Below are 27,770 nucleotides of genomic sequence, written 5' to 3'. Positions count from 1 at the left end.
CAGAGTTTTGCTCTTTTTGTCCAGGCTGGAGTGCAATGGTGTCATCTCAGCTCACTGCAATCTCCACCTCCCAGGTTCCAGCAATTCTCCTGCCTCAGCTTCCCAAGCAGCTGGGATTACAGGCATGTGCCACTACGCCCGGCTAATTTTGTATTTTTAGTGGAGATGGACTTTCTCCATGTTGGTCAGGCTGGCCTCGAACTCCTGATCTCAGGTGATCCACCCGCCTCGGCCTCCCAAAGTGCTGGGATTACAGGCGTGAGCCACCGCACCCGGCCAGTTTTTATCCTTTAGGAGTAAGGATGTTGATACCATCAAGCCTCACACGTCTGTTGAGATGATCAACTGTAGTTTTCCAATGTTGGCCTACAGATGGGGGCCATTCTGTAATATAGTTTCCCCACTCTGTGTTGATGTGAGGAAAATAAGAATAATAAAGTTTTATTGCTGATTTTGAGGGAGAAGGGTTCTATGACCCGCCTTGGGGAAGAGAAATTCTAGCTTCCGTGGCCTGCCTTGAGGGAAGAAGTGGAGCAGGAGAAAGACAGGCAGGAGAAAGCAAGAAAGAGGCTTTGTTTTTGCAGCCTTTTTAACGTCCTTCAGTTCGAAGTACTCGGCATGCCAAAAAGCCATATTTGGGGCTATCTTTTTCTGCGCCAAACCAACACCACCAAACCAGAAAGAAGCAAGCAGAGGGAATCCAGGGCTTCACCCAACCCGTCTTTTCCTATGCTTCTCCTCTATCGCCTCCACCCTGGGAGCAATTTTCTTTTACAGAACTAATGCAATTGAGCAGAAAAAAGCTGGCCTGTCCAGAGACCAGATAGGACACCCATGTTTTATTTTCAGTTGTGTCAACATCCTGTATGAGACTCCCGGAACTCACTGGCTGCCCCTGTGCATGAGCTTCTTAGGCATGTAATAGAATTAATAGCAGTCTGCTTCTGTGCAGGTAGGTATCCTGCCAAGAGATTCTGCAGGAAACATGTCTGCACATTGTACTCATTCTTGCATTGTTTACCCATGTAGTGACCTTCACAAATGGCTTTGTGAAAGTCACAGGGGAATAACCGAGTTAGTAAGTACTTTATTCCCCTCCTTCATCAGATTCTGCTCTGATTTGCTACATAAAGTTGTATAATCACCTGGAAATATGCACTGTGCTCCCTCGTGATTTTCAAATGCAAATGAGCAGGTTAACAACCCCAGTGTTGCAATGTTCTAGCCGTAAATATGTTTGGATAACCCAGCAGAGCCATTTAACCTTTGGGAACAGGGCAACTAGCGTATGGCAGCAGGAATCCAACCAGTGCCCTGAGTGCTGAGGCAGAGAGGAGGACAGAAAACGAGAGGCTGGAGATTGTCAAATTCAGTATCCCAGTTGGCTCTTGATTCTTGGTGAAACCATCCCTCAGCTCCTAGAGGGAGACTGTTAGATCATGAAACTAATTATCATCCTTTTCTTCTGCTCCAGGCTGCTACTAAGTTTAACCCAGGAATCACAGTCCGAGGAAATTGACTGCAATGACAAGGATTTATTTAAAGCTGTGGATGCTGCTCTGAAGAAATATAACAGTCAAAACCAAAGTAACAACCAGTTCGTACTGTACCGCATAACTGAAGCCACTAAGATGGTGAGTGAACTGTGTTTAACCTTGAAGTCACTTGGGATTTGTACTGTCACTAGGAGCCCAGGCCTCACACACACACACACACACACACACACACACACACACCCCACCACCACCACCACCACCACCACCACCCCGCACCATCACCACCACACCCCCCACCACCACCACCCACCACCACCACCTATCACCACCACCCCCCAACATCACCACCACCCACCACTCCCCCCACCACCACCACCACCACTACACCACCACCACCACCCACCACCACCCCACACCACCACCACCCACCACCACCACTACCCAGCACCACCCACCACCACCACTACCCAGCACCACCACCCCACCACCACCACCACCAAAGATGTGATCATCAAAGGCAGAAGTTTACAACTTGTGGAAGACCGATACCAGTCTCTGGCCTGGGGTGGGAGGGCAGAGTATGACTCATCCTCAGGCAGATGGGCTTCCTGATCAGAGAAGTAGAATGTAGGGTGAAATGAAACAAAAGTAAATGGAGAAATCTGAACAGGACCAACTAGAGTGGGAGAATTTAGGAATTTAGTTAGACTGCAGCAAAAGAATTCACTGGGTCTCTGGCCCTAGGCTAAAAAATATAGACCTCCAAACCTTAAATGGGAGGGGATACTTAATGGGTCATGTCTAAGAGGAGTCAGGAATGAGTTTAGTGCAATTCTACGGAATTAGACAGAAGTCTGTATGGCTGAATGTACCAGCTTTAACAGCAATGTTTGTTTTTGATATTATTGTAATGATGTACTCCAGTAGGAGATAAATCCTTGCAGGATGCATGGTTCAAAGAAATACCAATCTTTCAAGAGTATGTTTAAACAAATTTCACTATAAAAGACTACCTCTCTGGGACAGCTAAGCAATTGGTTACTTTAGCAGAAAAAAAAAAAAACTAACCATGTGACAACATGGGGATAAAAGAAAATAAACACAGTGGACATGTTATTTTTTCTGAAAATAAAATTGAGCCATTTTGTTTCACAATCTAGTACAGTCATGTGAGAAATTCTGCTTCATGGTAATCTCAAGCAACAGTTTATTTGTGGTGTGGTACCCAATAGATTGTGGTGGGTACGGTTGTAAATATACAAAAAACATTAAACTGCATACCTTTAGAGGGTAAATTTTATGGCACGTAAATTATATCTCAATAAAGCTGTTTAAAAAAGAAAAAGTAGGAAACAAAACAAACCAAATAAAAGTACTAAAATCACCCATAATTAATGCCACCATACAGAGATAACTGTTAACATTTGTTTAAGGTTTTCTTGTTTGCTTTTTCTAATTCGTAAAAGTCACATATGTTCATTAGGGGAAAAAGGTCACTTAGAAATGTTTGCTTGAAGAAGAATGTGAAAGATAATTATAATCTCACCACTGACAGACAAACATTTTAACAGCTTGCTGTGCATCTTTCCAGACTTTTAAAAAACATAGATTTATATATAAACCAGTTTTTACAAAAATGGGCTAATACTATGCATACTGCTTTGTAACCTTTAAAATGACATTGTGAGTATGTTATAAACATTCTTTCACATAAATGTTTATGATACAAATATAAATATATTTTAAGTGAATGCTTTGCTCTCAAGTCAAAGATCAATATTCCTAACTTTACTGGAACCCACTAGAATTATTTGCTATCGGGTCAGTTGGATGAACCCTAAGTATCTTTGGCTGCTTTTCAGGTTCGCTCTGACACATTTTATTCCTTCAAGTACGAAATCAAGGAGGGGGATTGTCCTGTTCAAAGTGGCAAAACCTGGCAGGACTGTGACTACAAGGATGCTGCAGAAGCGGTAAGTGTATTGGCCATTCTTGGGCCTTCTGTTTTCTCCGTTGACTCTGCCAGATTTTTTTACTCCTGCAGAAATGATGACTACTGGTGAGCCTGTTTATGAGAAATGCAAATAAACATTCTAATGTGTAGAAAAGTCAGATGCTTTGTATCTGTGTTCTTGTATAGACAGAAAAATTATGGAGAGGCCAGCAGTTAAACATGGAGAAAGCCTTTCCATGAGAAGGGAGCTCTAGTGTCCAGTCAGAACATGTGGCTCAGACTCCAGAGAGACAACAGATGGACATTTGGGCCAAGCCAGAAGGGCTGGCGAGGGGAGGGCCTGGGTGCTTCCATTGCACAACCTTGAGTGCAAATCTTGACTCTGCCTTCCATTAGCTGTGTGATAGCGGGTGAGCTGTGACCTCTCAGAACTGGCACTCTCCACTGTATATGGGAGATAATACTGACCTCATCAGGTTGTCAGAGGATGAAATTAGATGAATTATGCAAATAACTTTGATAACAATGCCTATCTTAACCAAATGCCTAACATATAGGCCTGGCACACCGTAGCCGGTTGTTTTGCTTTAATTAAGGAAGACTTCAGACAGTATCTGCCTCGGAAGCAAGCCTCGTTTTCATGGATTGATTCCCTTCTTTTTTGTCAGAACGTAAAAGATGACTGTCAAGTCATCTGCGGTTACCGAACAGCACTGAACTCCAAGTCAGGAGTCTAGGAGTTTGCAGTGCTGGTTGTCCCTTCTCAATCGTCTCATCTGCAAGGTGGGGATAAGTAGCTGCTGTGCCCTGTGCTGCCTGCTTCTAGGAGCTGTGTGGATAAAGGGAGGTGTGCTCTATCCTGATGGAATAATATCTGTCACTTAGAATCCAATGGATATGACTGAAGAATGACAAGACAAAACAAAACAAAAACAGTGTTCAACAATAACAATTAAACAACTGCCTATTGTTAAGTGCCTGCTCTGTGGTGGGCCTCTAGTAGGCAAACACAGCGTGTGTTTGCACACATACTGTTCACAACAACTCTAAGAGATAGATGTGTCCTATCTCCTACAAGATGGGTAAACTGAGACTCCGAGAGTCAATGGGACATGACATAGGTAACAGCTAGCAAGTGACAAGGCTGGAACTGAAAAACATTTTGATGCCAAGGTCCTTGCCCTTTCTATTAAGCTAAAATGAAGTTTATATGAACAGTATTAACTCACTAAAGTTGAGAAGTAGATAACAGGAGTGTTTACCAGGCTGGTACTAGACCTCTGCACCCATCTTGGTTAGAAAGAAATAGCTCCAGGGCTCAGCCAGGCACAGTGGTTCACGCCTGCAATCCTAACACTTTGGGAGGCCGAGGTTATTGGATCATTTGAGGTCAGGGGTTTGAGACCAGCCTGACCAACGTAGTGAAACCCCGTCTCTACTAAAAATACAAAATTAGCTGGGCGTGGTGGCATGCACATGTAATCTCAGCTACTTGGGAGGCTGAGGCAGAAGAATCGCTTGAATCTGGGAGGCAGAGGTTGCAGTGAGCCGAGATCGCACTATTGCACTCCAGTCTGGGTAACAAGAGTGACACTCTGTCTCAAAAAATAAAAATAAAAAAGAAAAGAAAAAGAAAAAAGAAATACCTCCAGGGCTCAAAACAGAGACTCAACCTTTAAAACCTTTTTACACTGTCTTTCCTCCAACATCTTATGAATATCAGAGGCTTATGTAATCATTAGGCTATAAAAAAAAACATTTATTCTCATGTCTCAAAACTCTTTTGGATAAAATCTTCACAAGTTCTGTTTTGTTTTGTTTTTTTAAGGAAAGCCACATTTAGCAACAGTACTAGGTAGACTTTCCCATCTGAAAGATTAGGATAAATGATCTCTTTCTTTTCTTTTTAGGCCACTGGAGAATGCACGGCAACTGTGGGGAAGAGGGCGAGTATGAAATTCTCTGTGGCTACCCAGACCTGCCAGATAACTCCAGGTAGCTGGTTTATCCTCTGGCACTGCCCTGGTGGGAAATTAACCGCTTCTGTGTGCCAGGAACACAACCTTGACCAGGCTCTGCTTGCTCCCAGAGGGCGGCAGTAGTAAAGCCATTTGCACAATTAGGGAGCATTGGGTGGAGCGGCAGAGCCCGGAGGGTGGGCCAGGCTTGTGACCATCATCCCCTTAGGACTATCCCAACTCTTCCCGTGTGCTGCATTGTACCCAGTATGTGCAAGGGCTCTGCAGAAGGACCAGGAGGCACAAGACCTGCCTGCCCTCTATTGTAGGCAGCATCCCAGAGTGAGGAGTGCATAGGCTTTGAGGGCAGCCCTGGCCTGGAATCTTTCAGAGCTCCTCACCTTCTTGGCTGTCCTTTTCGTTGTCTAGAAAAGGGAGGTAACAGTACTTCCCACCTCACAGGACTGTCGTGAGGCTGAAATGAGATGATATGTCTGGAGGTACAATCAACATACTAACATATTAATCATAATAACATATTAGCAACAATCAGGATAAAGATAATAGCTAACATGTATTGAGTCCTTATGTCCCAGCCATGACTCGAAGCTCCTTACATGTATTAACTTCTCCTTCTTTTTTTCTTTTACTGATACATTATATTTTACATATTTATGAGGTACATGTAAGTGTTTTTTACATGCCTTGAACATGTAATGATCAAGTCAGAGTATTTGGGGTACCCATCACCTGGAATATTTATCATGTCTATGAATTGGTGATATTTCAAGTCCTCTCTTCTAGCTACTTTGAAATATACAATATATTGTTGCTAACTATAGTCAGCCTAGTCTGCTATATAACATTAGAACGTATTTCTTCTTTCTAACTATAATTCAGTACCTATTTTACCAAGCTCTTCATTTCCCCCTTCTACTTCCCTGCCCTGCTCAGCCTCTGGTATCCGTCATTCTCTTCTCTCCTCTATCTCCATGTGATTAAGTGTTTTACCTTCCAAATATGAGCGAGAACAATGTGCAGTTTGTCTTTCTGTGCTTCGGTTGTTTCACTGAACAACCTCCAGTTCTGTCCATGTGGCTTTAAATGATATGATTTCATTCTTTGTTTATGGTCAAATAGTATTTCATTATGCATATATACCACATTTTCTTTTTTTTTCTTTTTGAGATGGAGTCTCGCACTGTCACCCAGGCTGGGGTACAGTGGCACGATCTTGGCTCACTGCAACCTCTGGGGTTCAAGCAATTCTCCAGCCTCAGCCTCCTGAATAGCTAGGATTATGGGCACCCGCCACCACGCCCAGATAATTTTTGTATTTTTAGTAGAGATGGGGTTTCACCATGTTGGCCAGGCCGGTCTCGAACTTCTGACCTCAGGTGATCTGCCCACCTTAGCCTCCCATACTGCTGGGATTACAGGTGTGAGCCACCGCACCTGGTCCCCCACATTTTCTTTATTCATTAACCTTTTGATGGACACTTAAGTTGATTTCATATCTTTGCTATTGTGAATACTGCTGCGACCAACCTGGGAGTGGAAGTACCCCTTTGATAGACTGATTTCTTTTCGTCTGGGTAGATGCCCAGTAGCTGGACTACTGGATATATGGTATTTGGTGTTTTCATTTCTTGAGAAATCTCCACACTATTTTCCATAGTGGTTGTACTAATTTACATTCTTACCAACAGTGCATAAGCGTTCCCTTTTCTCCATACCCTCCTAGCTGTGTTTGCCGCTTACACAGCAAGCAGCGAGAGCTTGGTGGGTGAAGAAGCCCAGGCTCCCAGGGGGTCCCTCCAGGTGTGCCGCTCACTCTTCAGCTACGTTACCTTTTTATGGACTTTGCCTCTATTGACCAGTAGGTTAGGGCTATCTGTTATGAACATTACTTGGTAATTTAATACAAACTCTTTTTAATAATAGCCATTCTAATGGGTAAGATGATATCTCATCTCATAATGGTTTCGATTTGCATTTCCCTAATGCTTAGTGATATTGGGCATTTTTTCACATATCTGTTGGCCATTTGTATGTCTTCTTTTGAGAAATGCCTACTGAGATCCTTTGCCCACTTTTTAATGGGACTACTTGGTTTTTTAATTGGTGAGTTAATTAAATTCCTTGTATATGCTGGATGTTAGTCCCTTGTGGGATGAATGGTTTGCAAAAAATTTTTTTTTCTTTTGAGACAGAGTCTTGCTCTGTCTCCCAGGCTGGAGTGCAGTGGCATGATCTCGGCTCACTGCAACCTCCATCTCCTGGGTTCAAGCAATACTCCTGCCTCAGCGTCCCGTGTAGCTTTGACTACAGGCATACGCCACCACACCCGGCTAATTTTTGTATTTTTAGGAGAGATGGGGTTTCACCATGTTGGCCAGGCTGGTTTTGAACTCCTGACCTCAGGTGATCTACCCGCCTCTGCCTCCTAAAGTGCTGGTTTTACAGGAGTGAGCCACCATGCCCAGCCTCTTCTTTGTTTAGGGCAATGTATGTGAATGCTGATTGTAATCATTAATGCTGCGTTTTTGTCTGTTCTTTGTTAAGCCGAGGGCCCTGTGGTGACAGCCCAGTATAACTGCCTTGGCTGTGTGCATCCTATATCAACGCAGAGCCCAGACCTGGAGCCCATTCTGAGACACGGCGTTCAGTACTTTAACAACAATACTCAACATTCCTCCCTCTTCACGCTTAGTGAAGTAAAACGGGCCCAAAGACAGGTTTGTTCTTTAATTCTCTAGGTCACCTAGTATTACGAAAATGCGTTAGATCTTTACGTTTAAAATGTATGATTGCATGGCTGGTGGTGTTTTCATGTGACTAGCACAGGAAGCAAAGGGCTTTCTCCTTAGTCAAAGTGAGTTGGATACATGTAAAGTGAGAAAAGATGTCTAATCAGACTCCCTTCCTTTGACGTTTGATTTTAACAAATGGGTAATCGTCATTACAGGCTCTTCCTAGAGACAGTGAAAAGGAAAGTCATAGTGGCCTTAGGATTTTCAGAAAACTCTACTATCACCTAGCCATCATGAGTTAACACAGCTCCAAAATATTACATTGTGTCTACAATGGTCGGCATGGCTTTCTGGCTACCCACTAAGTTACAGTTACCATATCAACAGAAAAAAAAAAAAGTAAATATCCATAAATCTGTTTTTTGTTTTGTTTTTTTGTTTTTTGTGTGTGTGGTTTTTTTTTTTTTTTTTTTTTTTTTTTTTTTTTTTTGACAGTCTCACTCTGTTGCCTAGGCTGGAGCAATGGTACGATCTTGGCTCACTGTAACCTCTGCCTCCCAGGTTCAAGTGATTCTCCTGCCTCAGCCTCCCAAGGAACTGGGATTACAGGCACGCGTCACCACATCTGGCTAATTTTTGTACTTTTAGTACATGAGGGGTCACCATGTTGGCCAGGCTGGTCTCGAACTCCCAACCTCAAGTCATCCTCCCACCTCGGCCTCCCAAAGTGCTGGGATTACAGGCCTGAGCCACTGTGCTCAGCTACAAATCTTCTTGATTCAGTACAACCAGAATTTCTTCCTTTTTTTTTTTTTTTTTTTTTGAGACAGAGTCTTGTTCTTTTGCCCAGGCTGGAGTACAGTGGTGCTATCTCAGTTCACTGCAACCTCCACCTCCCAAGTTTAAGAGATCTCCTGCCTCAGCCTCCCGAATAGCTGGGCTTACAGGCACCCGCCACCACACTCGGCTAATTTTTGTATTTTCGGTAGAGACAAGGTTTCCCCAAGTTGGCCAGGCTGGTCTTGAACTCCTGACCTCAGGTGATCCACCTGTCTCGGTCTCCCAAAGTGCTAGGATTACAGGCATGAGCCACCACGCCTGGCCCACGCAGACTTTTCTGATAGTTGACTGGGTCGCTTATATTTCAGCCTCTTATTATGAGTGATTCCCTTTGGTCAGCAACATTCTCTGCATTTAATAAACCTTACAACTTGCTTTCATGTGAGCATGCTTTACTCAATGATGTCCATATAGAGCTATCAGGGTGGGAGAGGCCCAGACTAAAGTAGGAGAAATCTTACTACTTGGTAACCTGGGAGCCTGAGGACCCAGCAGTAAAGACCACTCCCCTCCAAAGTTTTCTTTGTCCGTCTAGAAGGGCATTATTATTTTATGAAATTCAGTAAACATTTCTCTCTGCAGCCTGGCAGGGGGACCATTGTTAGGATTTACTTAAAGAAATCCATGTTCCAAACCTGGCTGAAAAATAGCAAAATATATATATTGCTTGTCATTTTCAGATGGCTAGTGGTGTGTGTGTGTGTGTGTGTATAGTGTATGTGTGTTTGTGTGAGAGATGTGAGTGTTAAGGTGCTCAATGTTTATTCAGCATTTTTTTGCCTAGTAATAATAATAATTTATATTTCTTGAGCACTTTTTATATTGCCACACAGTTTTCTAACCTCCTCATAACATTCATATCCCACAGCGAATAATGTTTAAACCGCCCTTTAAATATTCAATCTGAAATTGTTTCAGGTGGTGGCTGGATGGAACTTTCTAATTACCTACTCAATTGTGCAAACGAATTGTTCCAAAGAGAATTTTCTGTTCTTAACTCCAGACTGCAAGTCCCTTTGGAATGGTGTAAGTGGGCAAAACTTTAATGATAAAGTTCTTAGCATTTTGTTTACATTTTGATGGTAACTATCAAGCTGAGTGGGAAGACCGTCACGAAAATTTTAGATGACATTCAGCAATTCATATTCACATTCACTCGGGAAGCCTAAAGCTCACATCACTGGTCAAGCTGCCTTACCTACCTGGCCAAAGAATCTGCACAGCTAGCATTAAGTATTTTTTTATAACTTTATTTTATTTTATTTATTTTTTGAGACAGAGTCTCACTCTGTTCCCCATGCTGGAGTGCAGTGGTGCAATCTCGTCTCACTGCAGCCTCCACCTCCCAGGTTCAAGCTATTCTCCTGCCTCAGCCTCCCAAGTAGCTAGGACTACAGGCGCCAACCACCATGCATGGCTAATTTTTGTATTTATAGTAGAGACAGGGTTTTACCGTGTTGGCCAGGGTGGTCTGGAACTCCTGATCTCAGGTGATCCGCCCACCTTGGTCTCCCAAAGTGCTGGAATTACAGGCGAGAGCCACCGCGCCTGGCCAGCAGTAAGTATTTACAGAGTGTAACCAGGGACGACGAATAGACAAAATGCTTGAACTGTCAAGTGTATCTTCATTATGTCTCCACACTTTCCTATTTCCTTTTCTTCCCCGTGTGCTCAATGCCCATATGGTATTCCCTTGCTCTCCCCAGGGTTATTCTTCATGTCAAACTTTCCTCTGCTTGTTTTCTCATCTTCTCTTCCCTACCTTTATCTTTAATAAACAGACCCTGAGTCTCTAGCCCTTAGTGGTCCTTCCTAGCATCGTATCTTGTTATCTGAACCAAAATTATATTAAAATGGTGTCTCTCAAGGTAGTAGTAGCCAGTGAATGTTAAGATGGCTAAGACATGATATGTGCCCAGGGATGTTTGCATGTGAGCAGAAGACTGTGCTTTAGGCAAGGAATTGCTGCAAGTCCTTTGATCTAGTAATTCTGCTGCTAATTCTTTTATATGGGAAATCCAGGGCATAAGATGTTAATTTCAGTTGCTTTTTAATAGAAAAATATTGTAAATAAATTGTTTATGCAACATTAGAGAATGGTTAAGTAAATTACAGTATATCCATACAGAGTAAAAATACAACCCACAGAATGAGAGAAAATATTTGCAAGAGTTTAACATGATACAGCTGTCAAAAATTTTTAATTTTTAGTGACATAGTGAAATGGTTACAATGTTAAGTAAAAAACAAAAAAAGTGGGATACAAAGCTATACATGCAGATTTATTTAAATATGTAAAATAAATATAAATATAAAAAGTGATGGAAAACAAATTACGACAAAATATAGAATGTAGTTAACTTTCATTTGGAATTGTGGGTGCTTTTTTTTTCTTTTCTTTCTTTTTTTTTTTTTTTTTTTTTTTTTTTTTGAGAAGGGGTCTTGCTCTGTCACCCAGGCTGGAGTGCAGTGGTGCAATCTCAGCTCACTGCAACCTCCGCCTCCAGAGTTCAAGTGATTCTCCTGCCTCAGCCTCCCTGAGTAGCTGGGATTACAGGCGCCCGCTGCCATGCCCGGCATATTTTTGTATTTTTAGTACAGATGGGGGTTTCGCCGTGTTGGCCAGGCTGGGTTCGAACTCCTGACGTCAGGTGATCCAGCCACCTTGGCCTTCCAAAGTGCTGGTATTACAGGTGCGAGCCACCACGCCCAGCCGCTTTTTCTGATTCTTTATATTTTTTGGAACTTTTTGATACTTCCCGAGTTTTCTAATTGAGCATGCATTTATTTTATTGAGAAAAAAGTAAAAAGAACGCTATCAAGGGAGTAAAAATACAACTCACAGAATGAGAGAAAATATTTGCAAATCATGTATCTGACAAGAGTTTAACATGCAGAATATATAAAAAACCTCTTTTTGTTCACAAAATAACACGTATTAGAAAGGGCATGGAGAAATTAGAACTTCTGTGCATTGCCAGTAGGACTGTAAAATGCTGCAACCATTATAGAAAATAATTTGGCGGCCGGGCGCGGTGGCTCAAGCCTGTAATCCCAGCACTTTGGGAGGCCGAGACGGGCGGATCACGAGGTCAGGAGATCAAGACCATCCTGGCTAACACGGTGAAACCCCGTCTCTACTAAAAATACAAAAAAAAAAAATTAGCCGGGCGTGGTGGCGGGCGCCTGTAGTCCCAGCTACTCGGAGGCTGAGGCGGGAGAATGGCGTGAACCCGGGAGGCGGAGCTTGCAGTGAGCCGAGATCGGGCCACTGCACTCCAGCCTGGGAGACACAGCGAGACTCCGTCTCAAAAAAAAAAAAAAAAAAAAAAGAAAAAAAAAGAAAATAATTTGGCAATTTCTGAAAAACTTAACTATAGAATTACTATATGATCCAGAAGTTGCTCTCTTAGGTATATGCCCAAAGAAATTGAAACGCATATTCAAACACATGCTTACACGTGAATATTTATAGCAGCAAAATTCATAATAGCCAGAAAGTCGAAACAACCCAAGTGTCCATCAACAGGTGAATGGATAAAGAAAATGTGCTATCAGGCCGGGCGCGGTGGCTCACGCCTGTAGTCCCAGCACTTTGGGAGGTCGAGGCGGGCGGATCACGAGGTCAGGAGATCGAGACCATTCTGGCTAACACAGTGAAACCCCATCTCTACTAAAAATACAAAAAATTAGCCGGACATGATGGCGGGCGCCTGTAGTCCCAGCTACTCGGGAGGCTGAGGCAGGAGAATGGCGTGAACCCGGGAGGCGGAGCTTGCAGTGAGCCAAGATCGCGCCACTGCACCTCCAGCCTGGGTGACTGAGCCAGGCTCCGTCTCAAAAAAAAAAAAAAAAAAAGAAAATGTGCTATCATATATATACACAATGAAACACTGTTCACCCTTTAAAAACAATGAAATTCTGATACATGCTACAATGTGGATGAAGCTTGAAAATATGATGTTAAGAGAAATAAGCCAGACACACACACAAAATATGGTATGATTCCACTTACATGAAACATCTGGAATAAGCAAATTCATAGAGACAGTGAGTAGATGTGAATTTGTGAGTGGAGAGGAGGAGAGAATGGGGGTGTATTGCTCAGTGGGTAGAGAATTTCTGTTTGGGGTGATGAAAACTTTTGGAAATGGTGATGGGTTGCATGACATTGTGAATGGAATTAGTGCCACTGAACTATATCCTTTACAACGGTTAAAATTGCAGATTTTATACTATACATGTTTTATCACATTTATCACACAGCACTTGGCTATGTTTGTTTATTATTCTTTTTTCTCCTCACTTCTGGGGACCTAGGCATAGGTTTTTCTATTTGTTTTTCTCCCGCTGTTTTTAAACTATGAACTCATGTCAAGTCAAAAATTAACTTAAAATGCTGTTCTGATAACATTATATGGAATTCTCATTTTTGTTATTTTGGTTGTTTTATTTTTCCTTATCCAAGAAAGACCCTAACTTTATTGGCAAGCATGTTTTTATTTCCAAGTATATCATTTTTGTTTGTTTAAACATGCTATTAATTTTTACAGATTATTTTTTCTTTTTGGTGCTGAGGTGAAAGAACATGTTCTGTATTGTTTATGCTTTGTAAAATTTATTGAATCTTTTTGTGACCTGGTGTAAAAACAATGAACAATATTTGTATGATACTGGCTGGGCACAATAGCTCATGCCTGTAATCCCAGCAGTTTGGGAGGCCGAGGTGGGTGGATCACTTGAGATCAGAAGTTCGAGACCAGCCTGGCCAACATGGCAAAACCTCATCTCTACTAAAAAAACAAACAAAAAAAAAAGCTGGGTGTGGTTGCACACACCTGTAATCCCAGATACTTGGGAGGCTGAGGCAGGAGAATCACTTGAATCCAGGAGGCAGAGGTTGCAATGAGCCAAGATTGCACCACTGCACTCCAGCCTTGGCGACAGAGATACTATCTCAAAAAAATATATATATATATACACACACACACACAAATACATACAAATTTTATGATACTTATGAAAGTATTTTAAATCATATGTAGCATATGAAAATACCATTTAAATAAATCTTTATTAAGTTATTCAAATCTTCTATGGTCTTATTATTTTTTCTCTTACCCTTTCTTAGATTTGTAATTGCATACTAAATTTCCCCACCATAATTATTTCTATCCACTTCTCTTCACATGTGTAATTTTTTCTACTTTATGTATTTTGATTCCATGCCTTCCGGTCCATGCTTTTGAAAAATAAAATTATCATTTTTGCTACCTTTATGAGTGTTTTCGTTATCATGAATTTTACTTTGTCCAATATTACTAATACTCTAGTTCCTGCTATGTTTATATTTGTCCCATGTAGCTTTGTTCATCTTTTATTTTTAAGCTCTATACATTGTTTCTATTATAAGATGATTCTTGAAACCGTAATACATTGATTTGGTGTTTTAACAGTCTGAAAGTCTTACCTTCTTTTTTTAGAAATTTACCTTTTTACTTACATGGCTGTTATGTCTATACTAGATCTTCTTATTATCTTATTTCCTGCTTTCCATGTGCTTGTGTACATGCATGTATTTGTTGATGCTATTGATACTAATACCGAACTGTATTTTAGTATCTCTTTCGCAGTAAGACTATGTTTTGTTTCTTTCTTTCTTTGCTACGCAATGATTTGGAAAGTACACATCCCTGTTTTTCAATTTTACTAGTTGTTTGCTTTAAAGGCTCTAAAAAATGTTTTTAACTGAGCACTTATATGCTTTTTAAAAACCAGGATACCGGTGAATGTACAGATAATGCATACGTCGATACTCAGCTACAAATTGCTTCCTTCTCACAGAAGTGTGACATTTATCCAGGTAAGGAGTAACACACGTCGGCACCACAATAGAGGAATAGCGGTCCCAGACAACTAGCTGGGTCTTTTCCTGTAAGTTGTGTTTTAGTTCCCATGATATACTCCAAAGTCTGTGTAACCTGCAGACACAGATGCACCCCTTGATGAGAACACTGGACCCCTTCCCTGCCCAGTTGTGCTGCAGCTCAGACTGTTCTGCAAGTGGCCAGAACGGGTTATGAAGACAGAAGGGAAATTTGTGACTCCTGGGTAAAGTTGGCCTTTGGGTACAATGCCAACTGGTCTCTCTTCTCTACAAGTTGTCCTTAAGTCAGATGTTGTAAATTGGAGAGACCTGTATTTTATTTCTTAGCACTCAGAATAAAACCCTTTCAATTAAGGGGTTTTTTTTCCTGCATGTTATAATGGGAGGAAATGGAGATAGTGTTGAGTTTGTGGTCAGGTCAGTGTTTCTGATAACAAGGGTGTGTTTTTCTCATACTTGGAAAACACTTGTATGTGTTCCACCATGAGTAGTCTGAAGCTGCCTGTTCACCAGAACCACAGCACTTAAATTTTTCTCATGAGAGTCACTCCTTTAAATTAAGCATTGCTTTTTACGGTTTCCATCAAAAATGCAAAAATTCAGGAAAAGTGTAGCATTTTGATTGAGTTACTCGCACCTTCCTATTGAAAATGTTTCCCTAAATACACTGTGCTCTGAGGAGGGGAAAAGAAGAGAGGCAGGACGTGAAAGTCAGACAGACAACCTTCACCCACTCACTACTGGGCCTGGGCTCCCATGTGGCCCTTTATACATGTGGATGCTGGTTCTTGTGCAGGAGGGATGCTAGGCCAGGCTGCTACTTCAGTGTACATGCTGACTTAAAACCTGATCCTTTCAGGGGAGGATTTTGTACAACTACCTTCCAAGATTTGCGTGGGCTGCCCCAGAGATATACCCACCAACAGCCCAGAGCTGGAGGAGACACTGACTCACACCATCACAAAGCTTAATGCGGAGAATAACGCAACTTTCTATTTCAAGATTGACAATGTGAAAAAAGCAAGAGTACAGGTTTGTAAATTATGCTACAAAAGCAGTAACACTATAGTCTATGTGCAAATTGCTTACTAATTTTGCCACTGATCTTGGCTCTGGATTAGGAAATGATACATTTGATAATGTGATTTGGTGCATTAGATTTAATTAAGTGCCAGTCTCCCTGTATGCTTGATCCTGGGCAAGTGTTTTACAACATTCTCTCTGTTTTCTATATGTGAAGGACTGAGGTGAGGATCAAATAAGTTAATATATGTCATATCACTTTTTCAAACTGTAAAACGCTATATAAATTCAATAGCGGCTGGGCGCGGTGGCTCACACCTGTAATACCAGCACTTTGGGAGGTCGAGGCGGGTGGATCACAAGGTCAAGAGATCGAGACCGTCCTGGCCAACATGGTGAAACCCTGTCTCTACTAAAAATACAAAAATTAGCTGGGCGTGGTGGTGTGCACCTATAGTCCCAGCTACTCAGGAGGCTGAGGCAGGAGAATCGTTTGAACCTGGGAGGCAGAGGTTTCAGTGAGCCAAGATTGCGCCACTGCACTGCAGCCTGGCAACACAGTGAGACTCTGTCTAAATAAATAAATAAATAAATACAATAGCAACAGTGATACAATTAATAAAATTCAGGGCTAGGGCCAGCAAGACTTACTCTATGTCTTTCTAGACTCATCTCTCATTATAATACCACATAATGCCTTGGGCTCGGCCACATCAGGCAATCTATCACTGCCCAGGCTCCAAACTCTCTTGCCTCCATGTCTTTCACCCACTGTTCTCTCTGCCTGGGATCCCGCTCTCCTGCAAATGTACCCTCTGGGGATTCATCTTCCTTTCATGCCCTGTCAAAAGAAGATTGACAGGAGTGTCTCCTGGGAGTCAGGAGACTCAGTTCCACCATAGCATCTGCCACTCACATGCCAGATCACTCTGGGTGGTCATTCAAATGTTCTAAGCCTTTGTGGCCCCATTTGTAAAATAAGTAACTATATTAGAAGAGACTACATTTGCGGGGCATAGTGGCTCATGCCTGTAATCCCAGCACTCTGGGAGGCCGAGGTAGGCAAATCACCTGAGGTCAGGAATTCGAGACCAGCCTGACCGTGGAGAAACCTCGTCTCTACTAAAAATACAAAACTAGCCGGGCATGGTGATGCATGCCTTAATCTCAGCTACTCGGGAGGCTAAGGCAAGAGAATCACTTGAACCCGGGAGGTGGAGGTTGCAATGAGCTGAGATTGCGCCATTGCTCTCCAGCCTGGGCAACAAGAGCAAAACTCCGTCTCAAAAAAAGAGAAGAGCCTACATTTCTAGCAACTCCAATAATCTCTAACTGATATGATTATGGACATATCCCTGTTTTAGGGACCCAAAATTGGCTTCCCTAAATACAAGCTAAAGAAAAATAATCAAAATAGAACCAAATTGTTACAGCAAGCCAACATAATCCTCATAATCTGGTGAAAAAATTCTCACTAAAAAGTTCATGCTTTTGGCTCAGAATTGAATTTCTAGGAATCTAAAATAGGAGTCTTTATATACAATGATATTCACTGCAGTTTTAAGTATAACAGCAAAAATAGTAAACTGTCAAAATGATTAATATGAGAATGATTAGATCATGCCTGGCATATCCTCAGAATAGAGTGTTAAGCAGCAATTTAAAAGTATCTTTGTGAGGAGCTCTTGATATGGGGAATGTCTTGTGTTACAATATTCAATAAAAAAAGGAGTCATAAAATTGAATATACGCGATGTTATCAGTTGTGTTATTTTAAAGGACAGAAAATAATGTTAAAAAAAAAAAAGGTGGCTCACGCCTGTAATCCCAACACTTTGGGAGGCCGAAGTGGGTGGGTTGCTTGAGGTCAGGAGTTTGAGACCAGCCTGGGCAACATGGTGCAACTCCATCTACACTATTAGGTTGGTGCAAAAGTAGTTGTGGTTTTTGCCAAAGTAATGGCAAAATCACAATTACTTTTGCATCAACCTAATAAAAATTCCAAAATTAGCAGGGTGTGATGGTACACACCTGCAATCCCAGCTACTCAGGAGGCTAAGGCACAAGAATGGCTTGGACCCGGGAGGCGGAGGTTGCAGTGGGTCGAGATCATGCCACTGCACTTCAGCCTGGGCGACAGAGTCAGACTCCGTCTGGAAACAAACAAAAAAACAAATGTCTCATAGTCATAGGGGAGATTTTTAGATAATGGAATAACAGGCTACTTTAAACTTTCTAATTTTCTGTGTTACTTTTGTAACTGAAAAAAGTAAACAAACTAGATTAAAGTAAATCAATACTGACACTTTGATCTCTCTGCTACTTGAGCACTGGTTTCTATCCCAGACACGACCACCCTCTCTCTCTGATTTCATTGCCACATGGCCACGTTAGGTTTACTTGAAAGGAATGCCAATCTATGCTATTCATGCTCTTGTCAGCTTTTAATTCTCACTTTATATTTTTGCTTTTTTGTGAAATTCTTTTTTTGTTTTTCTCCTTGTTGTTTTTTAAGAGAGACAGGGGCCAGACGTGGTAGCTCATGCCTGTGATCCCAGTACTTTGGGAGGTCAAGACAGGAGGATCACTTGAGCCCAGGAGCGAGACCAGCCTAAGCAACATAGCAAGACCCTGTCTCTACAAGAAAAGAATTAAAGGCCAGACGTAGTGGCTCATGCCTGTAATCCCAGCACTTTGGGAGGCCAAGGCAGGTGGATCACCTGAGATCAGGAGTTCGAGACCAGCCTGACCAACATGATAAAAAACCATCTATACTAAAAATACAAAAATCAGCTGGGCATGGTGGTGGGTGCCTATAATCCCAGCTACTCGGGAGGCTGAGGCAGGAGAATCACTTGAACTCGAGAAGCGGAGGTGAAGTGAGCCGAGATCATGCCATTGCACTCTAGCCTGGGCGACAAGAGTGAAACTCCGTCTCAAAAAATAATTAAAAAAAAAAAAAGAATTAAAAAATTAGCTGGGTATGGTGGCATGTGCTTGTAGTCCCAACTACTTTGGGAAGCTGAAGTGGGAGGATTGCTTGAGACTGGGAGGTCAAGACTGCAGTGAGCTGTGATCATGCCACTGCACTCCAGCCTAGGTGACAGAGCAAGACCCTTTGGGCAACAGGGCAAACAAAAAAAGAGAGAGAGTGTGAGAGAGAGATGGGGGTCTCACTGTGATGCCCAGGCTGGACTTGAACTCCTGGGAGCAAGCAATGTGCCCATCTCAACCTCCCAAGTAGCTAGGATTACAGGCGCACACCACTGCTCCCAGCTCCCTTATTCTCTATTCTGAATGTTGTAGGAATAGGCCACCACGTGTTGTATGTCAGAGGTTTGCCATCAAAAACAGAACCACTCATTCTCAAGCATGAATATCTAGTCTTCTTAGTAGTTACAGTTTTTTCTGTAGATTAACAAATCAACATTCTAGTATGTGTGTGTGTCTACATTAAGGATGCCAGGGAGACACAAAGAGGTAACCATCAGTTAGTTGCCAAGTGAATCTGAATATTGTGAGAATTTCAAACTTACTTTAGAGAGATGAATCTTAACTGATTTTTGCATTTAAAGAGAGCAATTTGGCTGCTTGGACATAGTCACCCAAGGCAGCCTTGGTGGAAGCAGCCAATTGACTGGAAATCAATTAAACATATGATGAATTTGCTAAAAGCTAGTCTCCAAATGACCAATTTGCCAAATTGCTAAATATATATTTTATAGTTTTAATCTTGCCCTGGGTTTGCACATTTAGTCCTGTTTGGATGCATGTTGATTCCATGTTGGGTTCACATTTCAGATACCAAACACTTTCTGAATCTTCCATTTTCACACGTTAGTGATTGCAGTTTCATATACGTTTTATTTTGCCCTGCCACCACTGCTGCTATCCCCAAGGCTGTTGATGCTCCTGTCTGCCTCTGCGGAGATGAATAAACTTCCAAGATCTATGTGTGCACATGGAGAAATTTTTCCTTTGACAAAGTCCTAGAAATGTCAAAGAATACGTATATATCTAAGACTTGATGCAAATTGCCAAAATCACTAAATATTTGCAATGATGCCAATTTACACTCCCATCACCTGGGTATAAGACACCAGTTGAGGCCAGGTGTGGTAGCTCACGCCTGTAATCCCAGCACTTTCGGGGGCAGAGGCGGGTGGATCACCTGAGGTCAGGAGTTTGGGACCAGTCTGGCCAACATTCTACAAAAAATACATTCTACATTCTACAAAAAATACAAAAATTAGCTGGTCATGGTGATACTTGCCTGTAATCTCAGCTACTTGCGGGGGTTGAGGCAGGAGAATCACCTGAACTCAGGAGGCGGAGGTTGCAGTGAGCCAAGATGGTGTCACCGCACTCCAGCCTGGATGACAGAGTGAGACTCCGTCTCAAAAAATAAAAGCAAAAAGACACCATTTGAGGTTCTTAATTTAAATTCTCTTCCTACCAGCAGTGACTGAGGCTGCTTGATTCCTATGCCTGGCCAATGCCACGTATCATCAATTTTTGTTTTCATCTTTGCCTGCATGGAAGGCTAACAATGATGTCTCATTGCTTTTTTAATGTGCATGTTTTTGTTTATTAATGAAGTTAAACTTTTTTTCTGGCTTAATGACCATTTTAACTTCTTCTCTGAAATACCTGCTCATGGCTTTTGTCCATTTTTTAGTGTTGGGCTTTATATGCATACAGATATTGATTCTATATCTTAGTTTTCCCAGCTTGCCTTTCTATTTTGCTTATTGTGATTTTTCAGAAGCAGTTCTCATTTTTCTCTAGTCAAGTTTTAATATTTTCCCCTTCCTTTAGATTTCTTTCCTCTGCTTTTCATCTAAGAAAGGTCTTCCTCATACTGAGTTTTGGTGAATATTTATTTATTTGTTTTAGTTTAGTTGTGTTTTTGTTGTTTGTTTGTTTTTGTTTTGTTTTGTTTCCCGAAACAGAGTCTCACTCTGTCACCCAGGCTGGAGTATAGTGGCACAATCTTGGCTCACCGTAACCTCTGCCACCCAGGTTCAAGCAATTCTCCTGCCTCAGCCTCCCAAGTAGCCGGGATTACAGATGCCTGCCACCATGCCTGGCTAAGTTTTAGTATTTTTAGTAGAGACAGGGATTCACTATATGTTGGCCAGGATGGTCTCAAACCCCTGACCTCAGGTGATCTACACGCCTCAGGCCCCCAAGGTGCTTGGGATTACAGGCAGGAGTCACTGTTTAAATACTACAATTTAATACTAAATAATTTGGTTGAGAAATTGGGCCACAAAATATTTAATGGAAGATAGCATTGAGTAGTGATTAAAACTGTTGCTAGAGATTAAAATAATTTTTTTTCTTTTTGAGAAGGAGTCTCACTCTGTCACCCAGGTTGGAGTGCAGTGGCATGATCTCGGCTTACCGCAACCTCCGCCTCCTGGGTTCCAGTAACTCCCCTGCCTCAGCCTGTCAAATAGCTGGGATTACAGGTGTGCACCACGATGCCCATCTAATTTTCATATTTTTAGTAGAGGTGGGGTTTCACCATGTTGGTCAGGCTGGTCTTGAACAGCCTGCTTTAAGTAATCCACCTGCCTCAGCCTCCCAAAGTGCTGGAATTACAGGCACGAACCACCACGCCCAGCCTAAAATAATTTCTTAATATTAAAAATAGTAAGAGAACAATAAAAACCCCAAATAATTTTTCTAATTACAAAATTTAATCCACATAATTTCTATAAGAGTACTAACTCAGTATTTCACCAATTCAAGATTTGGCAGGACAATAAGGCATGTTTAAAAACATTTTAAGTTTTTCTTCCTATTCCTGTTTGATTCTTAGATATTACAACTTGAGCCCTTGAATTACTAGTGAATTTAACAGCTGTTGGACAATAAAACTCAAATAAATACATAAATAAATAAAGATTATAGGCCAGGCATGGTGGCTCATGCCTGTAATCCCAGCACTTTGGGAGGCCGAGGCGGGTGGATCACCTGAGCTCGGGAGTTCGAGACCAGCCTGACCAACATGGAGAAACCCCATCTCTACTAAAAATACAAAATTAGCCAGGCGTGGTGGCAGGCAACTATAATCCCAGCTACTCAGGAGGCTGAGGCAGGAGAATTGCTTGAATCCAGGAGGTAGCGGTTGCGGTGAGCCAAGATCATGCCACTGCACTCCAGCCTGGGCAACAAGAGCCAAACTGTCTCAAAAAAAGAAAAAAAAAATTATAGCTTGCTTATTTCTTCCCCCATTTAGAAAAGGAAATGGGAGCAACCGACAGCCAAATATTTTAAATATGCATGCCAAGATTTAATGCCAAACATTTGTACTTTTTTTATGTAACTCTCTAAGTTGGTCAATTAAAATTTCAAGATTCTCCCTTAAAATTTCTTGAAGATAAATGATTTATTATGCAAATATTTTTAAGTGTTTACTTTGTACTAATTAATTTTTCAGGTGGTGGCTGGCAAGAAATATTTTATTGACTTTGTGGCCAGGGAAACCACATGTTCCAAGGAAAGTAATGAAGAGTTGACCGAAAGCTGTGAGACCAAAAAACTTGGTGTGAGTAGTCATGCACCTGTCTACTTTTTCACTGGAAGCCTATTGGATGTTTTTGAATCATTTGTTCAAGTATCTCATAAATAACACTGTCTCTCTTTTGACTTCTGTTTTTATGGATAGCAAAGCCTAGATTGCAATGCTGAAGTTTATGTGGTACCCTGGGAGAAGAAAATTTACCCTACTGTCAACTGTCAACCACTGGGAATGGTATGATTCTAATTACAGTCAGCGTGGGGGCGGTTCTGCTCATTCTGAAAATCCATATTTGGGGGTTGAAAATGAACCGTTACTGAAATGAATTGGGGAGCTATCTTTTTAAATGGGGAGTAACTCTCACACTTCTGTGCTGACGTCTGTTTAATGGCGAGAAAGGAGAGTAACAATCCTCCTGATCACTTCTCACACATTGTCAGTGTCTCAGTGAAGCTTCTATAGACTTTCTCCGAGTGCATTGCAGTCCTGCTGTGAGGGAGCATCATTGTCTATGCCAGGTGTACCTGAGGCCAGATACAGCACTCCACTGCATTCTGCTGACATGCAAGGACCATGCGAAAAATGCATGGCCGGGAGCGGTGGCTCATTCCTGTAATCCCAGCACTTTGGGAGGCCAAGGCAGGCAGATCACCTGAGGTCAGGAGTTCAAGACTAACCTGGCCAACATGGTGAAAACCCTGTCTCTACTAAAACTACAAAAATTAGCCGGGTGTGGTGGCGCACGCATGTAATCCCAGCTACTCGGGAGGCTGAGGCAGGAGAATCTCTTGAACCCAGGAGGTGGAGGTTGCAGTGAGCCGAGATCCTGCCACTGCACTCCAGCCTGGGCAACAAAGAGCGAAACTGTGTCTTCAAAGAAAAAAAAGAAAGAAAGAAAAGAAAAGAAAAGAAAAGAAAAGAAAAGAAAAGAAAAGAAAAGAAAAATTCAGACTTGCAAACCCCACTTCACAGCTACTGAATTTTAACGAGATCCCCGGGGGATTCATATGCATGAATCAAGTTTGAGAAGCATTCTTGATGTCATTTTTCTATTTTAAGTCTTAAAAGAACTCTGGGACATAGTAACACTTTCCTTATTGTCAAGGATGAGACACTAAAAATTAGAAAGACTCTGAGGTCCTGAGTGAATAATGACATTATCAAATGCTTCCTCTGTCCCAGGCACTATACTGAAGGCTTCACCTACATTTTCCAGTCCTCCTTATAACTCTGTGAGGCAGGTGCTGCTATTATTTCTATTTTACAGAAGACAAAAGTGAAGCTGGTGGCACTTGGATTCAAATCTTGGTCAATTCAGAGTCTACCCTTTTCATCACGATGCTGATTACCAGTAGGGTCTGGCTTGACTGCAATGACCATGTTCTTTGCATCACCAAACACTGCCTCCAATTAACACATTCTCACAGGTAGCAAAAGTGTAGGTAGAATCAATCCACAAATCAACTTCTTTGATGCAAGTTGCCTCTTCTCCCTCTCTTCTGATTTGGTCTTTTGTTGTGCGTAAGTATGTAGATAGTCTAACACAAACATTGTACTAAGGCTGCATTTCAAGTTTGCAAATATGTCTCAGTGTACTTCAGTACAACAAAGTGATCATGGATACATGCTCCCCATATATTCAGTTCATAAAGCCACTTAGGGCCTTTTAGGATAAAAGCAGTGATGGTGGTAATAACAGTAGTATCACCAATTAAATACTGTGCTTGCATAAACATAGGCCTAGAAGATACCCTAGAGATGGCCGGGCGTCATGGCTCACGCCTGTAATCCCAGCACTTTAGGCAGGCGGATCACGAGGTCAGGAGATTGAGACCATCCTGGCTAACACGGTGAAACCCTGTCTCTACTAAAAACTACAAAAAAATTAGCCGGGCGTGGTGGTGGGCACCTGTAGTCCCAGCTCCTCGGGAGGCTGAGGCAGGAGAATGGCGTGAACCCGGGAGGCGGAGCTTGCAGTGAGCCAAGATTGCGCCACTGCACTCCAGCCTGGGCAACAGAGTGAGACTCCATCTCAAAAAAAAAAATAAAAAGAAGAAGATACCCTAGAGATTAGCTAGTTAACCACCCAATTTTTCCAGATGAAGAAAAAATGCTCAGCTTATTTTATAGTGTTTTTTGTTGTTTGGTTTTTGTTTGTTTGGTTGGTTTGGTTTGTCTTGGGTTTTTTTTTTTTTTTTGATAGAGTCACTGTCATCTAGGCTGGAGTGCAGTGGTACCATCTCAGCCCACCGCAACCTCCACGTACTGGGTTCAAGTGATTCTCCTACCTCAACCTCCTGAGTAGCTGGGATTACAGGCATGTGCCACCACACCCAGCTAATTTTTGTATTTTTAGTAGAGTTAGGGTTTCACTATGTTGGCCAGGCTGGTCTCAAACTCCTGACCTCAAGTGATCTGCCTGCCTTGGCCTCCCAAAGTGCTTAGATTACAGGCGTGAGCCACTGTGCCTGGCCATTTTACAGTATTATTAAGAACAATAATCAATGTCCACAAATTTTAAGGTCAATCAAAAGACAAAAAAATATTATTCATCCTTTCTGGAATATTAATACAGTATTTAAACTCTGGAAAACACCTCCCCCATTGTAAACTAAGATAGCACTGCCAGATCTCAGTGTTTCTTTCCTTCATTGATAGCATGATTTTTGCAGTAATACTTTCATCTTAATATTTTCTGTTTAGATCTCATTGATGAAAAGGCCTCCAGGTTTTTCACCTTTCCGATCAACACAAGTAGGGGAAATAAAAGAAGAAACAACTGTAAGTCCACCCCACACTTCCATGGCACCTGCACAAGATGAAGAGCGGGAGTCAGGAAAAGAACAAGGGCGTACTCATAGACATGACTGGGGCCATGAAAAACAAAGAAAATGTAATCTCGGCCATGGCCATAAACATGAATGTGACCAAGGGCATGGGCATCAAAGGGGACATGGCCTCGGCCGTGGACACCAACAACAGCATGGTCTTGGTCATGGACATAAGTTCAAACTTGATGATGATCTTGAACACCAAGGGGGCCATGTCCTTGACCATGGACATAAGCATAAGCATGGTCATGGCCATGGAAAACATAAAAATAAAGGCAAAAAGAATGGAAAGCACAATGGTTGGAAAACAGAGCATTTGGCAAGCTCTTCTGAAGACAGTACTACACCTTCTGCACAGATACAAGAGAAGACAGAAGGGCCAACACCCATCCCTTCCCTAGCCCAGCCAGGTGTAGCAGATACCTTTTCTGACTTTCAGGACTCTGATCTCATTGTAACTATGATGCCTCCTATACCACCAACTCCCACAGAGAGTGATGACGATTGGATCCCTGACATCCAGATAGAACCAAATGGGCTTTCATTTAACCCAATATCAGATTTTCCAGACACAACCTCCCCCAAATGTCCTGGACGCCCCTGGAAGTCAGTTAGTGAAAATAACCCAACCACAAAAATGAAAGAATCTTATGATTTCAATCTTGCTGATGCCCTTTATTAATGTATGCAGCTATGGGTATTTCTTTAATACTTTATTAAAGTATCAATATCCCTCTCTCCATTGTCCAAATGAAAATATCCTGATATAATGTACCAAAAACTGTGCAGCTTCAGAACAATCTAAAGAGAAGTGGTGAGACTCTCGGTGGAGACACCATCAGTCTCCATGGACTGCATAAAATTGTATGCCACAGTTCTGAATCTTTTCTGAATCTTCTCCCCAAGTTTTCTAAACTAGCACGGTAAATGAACAAACTAATGTGCCTTATGGCCCACTGCAGTTGGCTTCTCTGATAACAATTATGTACCTTGCAACATATGTCATGAATTTTCATACGAAGATTCTTGACATTCTTAATAAACTGTGGCACCTGGTCTTTGAATGTGTGTGAAAATAAGGGAAGTCAAGAGATTAAATGGTGAACTTATTAATGCAATAGAAGTAAGAAAAGCTTCCAGATGTCAAAGAGAAGTGACAAGAAAGAAAGACAGGTTGGCCAAAGGGAGAAAAGGGGGGACATCAATTAATTGACTTTCTGTTCCCAAAATGGGCTAGTTATATCAAATAAGTACTCCCACTTCCCTTTCTGAGTGAGAGTGTTTCTCACAAGTCAGTAACTTCTGTTTACTCATTAACTACACTTTGCAACAGGCTTTCATAGAGGAGTATTCTGTTTATTTTTGCTGAACCTAGATTGAGTAATTCTTAGTTTACAGAAGCTCCGAGCTTAATGATAAGGATGAAAAGCAGAGGGAGCAACACAGAAGCAGGCTTGCTAAGAAAACTTTTTAAATAATTGACAAGGGAATATCATGGAATGTGATGCAAAGTTTGTTCAGAACTTTTATGAGGAAATTATTCTCTAGTCTCACTTTATAATCTTTTTGCTATGACTTTGAAGACCACTGACTTTTGAGAAAGAGAATAATAGGATTATCTTTCATTGCCTTATACTGCAAAGAAGGTATATGCTTTATAACCAATGTTGTCTTTTTGCCTAGAGAAACAAGATATGGCTTTAAATAGCTACAATCATCTTTGGATGTATATGTCACTGCTGCTTCAACTTTTTGGATGCATTTGAACCTCTGAGTTTGTCTTTCATTTTAAATATTGTCTGTTCTTTTAAATAAACAACCACAGATGTCAGGAAAAAGTCTTACCTTGTCAACTGGTTGCTCCACTTTTTAAAAAAGATTGAATGATAACATCAGATTAACTGCATTTTACTATACTTACAGAGTCACCTAAGGTCCTGCGAGTACAAGGGTCGACCCCCAAAGGCAGGGGCAGAGCCAGCATCTGAGAGGGAGGTCTCTTGACCAATGGGCAGAATCTTCACTCCAGGCACATAGCCCCAACCACCTCTGCCAGCAACCTTGAGAGGAAGGACAAGAAGAAAGATGGGATAGAATTTAAATAGAGAAGAATGCCATTTTATCACTCTGCCTCTGGGTGAAATAAAGATCAGTCTTGATGTTCTTACTCCTGGTTAATTCACAGTGGTCTCCTTTCGGCCATACCCATCCTGCAGCAAATTCCAGCTGGTCAGAGAGTCAGTGCTGTGGCTCTGCCATGGAGGTTCATAACCCAACACTGGAACATTCTCTAACCAAGGCAGAAGTGCTTTGGCGGGACTTCCTTTTAGCACCATGGGTGCTAAAAGAAGAGTTAGTAGGTCATGCTACTAATCTAAGGACTCTCTCTACCTTCTCTTCTTCCTCTTTATCCAGATTTCCAAGCCTTAGCTAAGAGTAATTTGGCTTGTTTAGTATTGTTTTCTTATAGTCCAGTTAATTACCAAAAATAATTTTTAA

General features: G+C 41.8%; 1 protein-coding gene across 1 annotated transcript; it reads left to right on the top strand.

Moving 5' to 3' along the window:
* Window positions 1-1,174: 1,174 nt before the first annotated feature.
* On the top strand, window positions 1,175-27,105 carry KNG1 (kininogen 1). Its single transcript, XM_050776628.1, has 10 exons — window positions 1,175-1,634; window positions 3,359-3,469; window positions 5,361-5,445; window positions 7,974-8,146; window positions 9,920-10,027; window positions 14,780-14,864; window positions 15,748-15,920; window positions 22,360-22,467; window positions 22,588-22,674; window positions 25,144-27,105. The coding sequence occupies exons 1-10, from the start codon at window positions 1,440-1,442 to the stop codon at window positions 25,951-25,953; spliced, it is 1,935 nt and encodes a 644-aa protein (XP_050632585.1). The 5' UTR covers window positions 1,175-1,439; the 3' UTR covers window positions 25,954-27,105.
* Window positions 27,106-27,770: the final 665 nt, after the last annotated feature.

This window comes from Macaca thibetana, chromosome 2 (assembly GCF_024542745.1).
Source record: "Macaca thibetana thibetana isolate TM-01 chromosome 2, ASM2454274v1, whole genome shotgun sequence".
Lineage (NCBI taxonomy): Eukaryota > Metazoa > Chordata > Mammalia > Primates > Cercopithecidae > Macaca > Macaca thibetana.
Note: the sequence above shows the minus strand (reverse complement) of the source record. Positions and strands in the feature narration are given on the sequence as shown.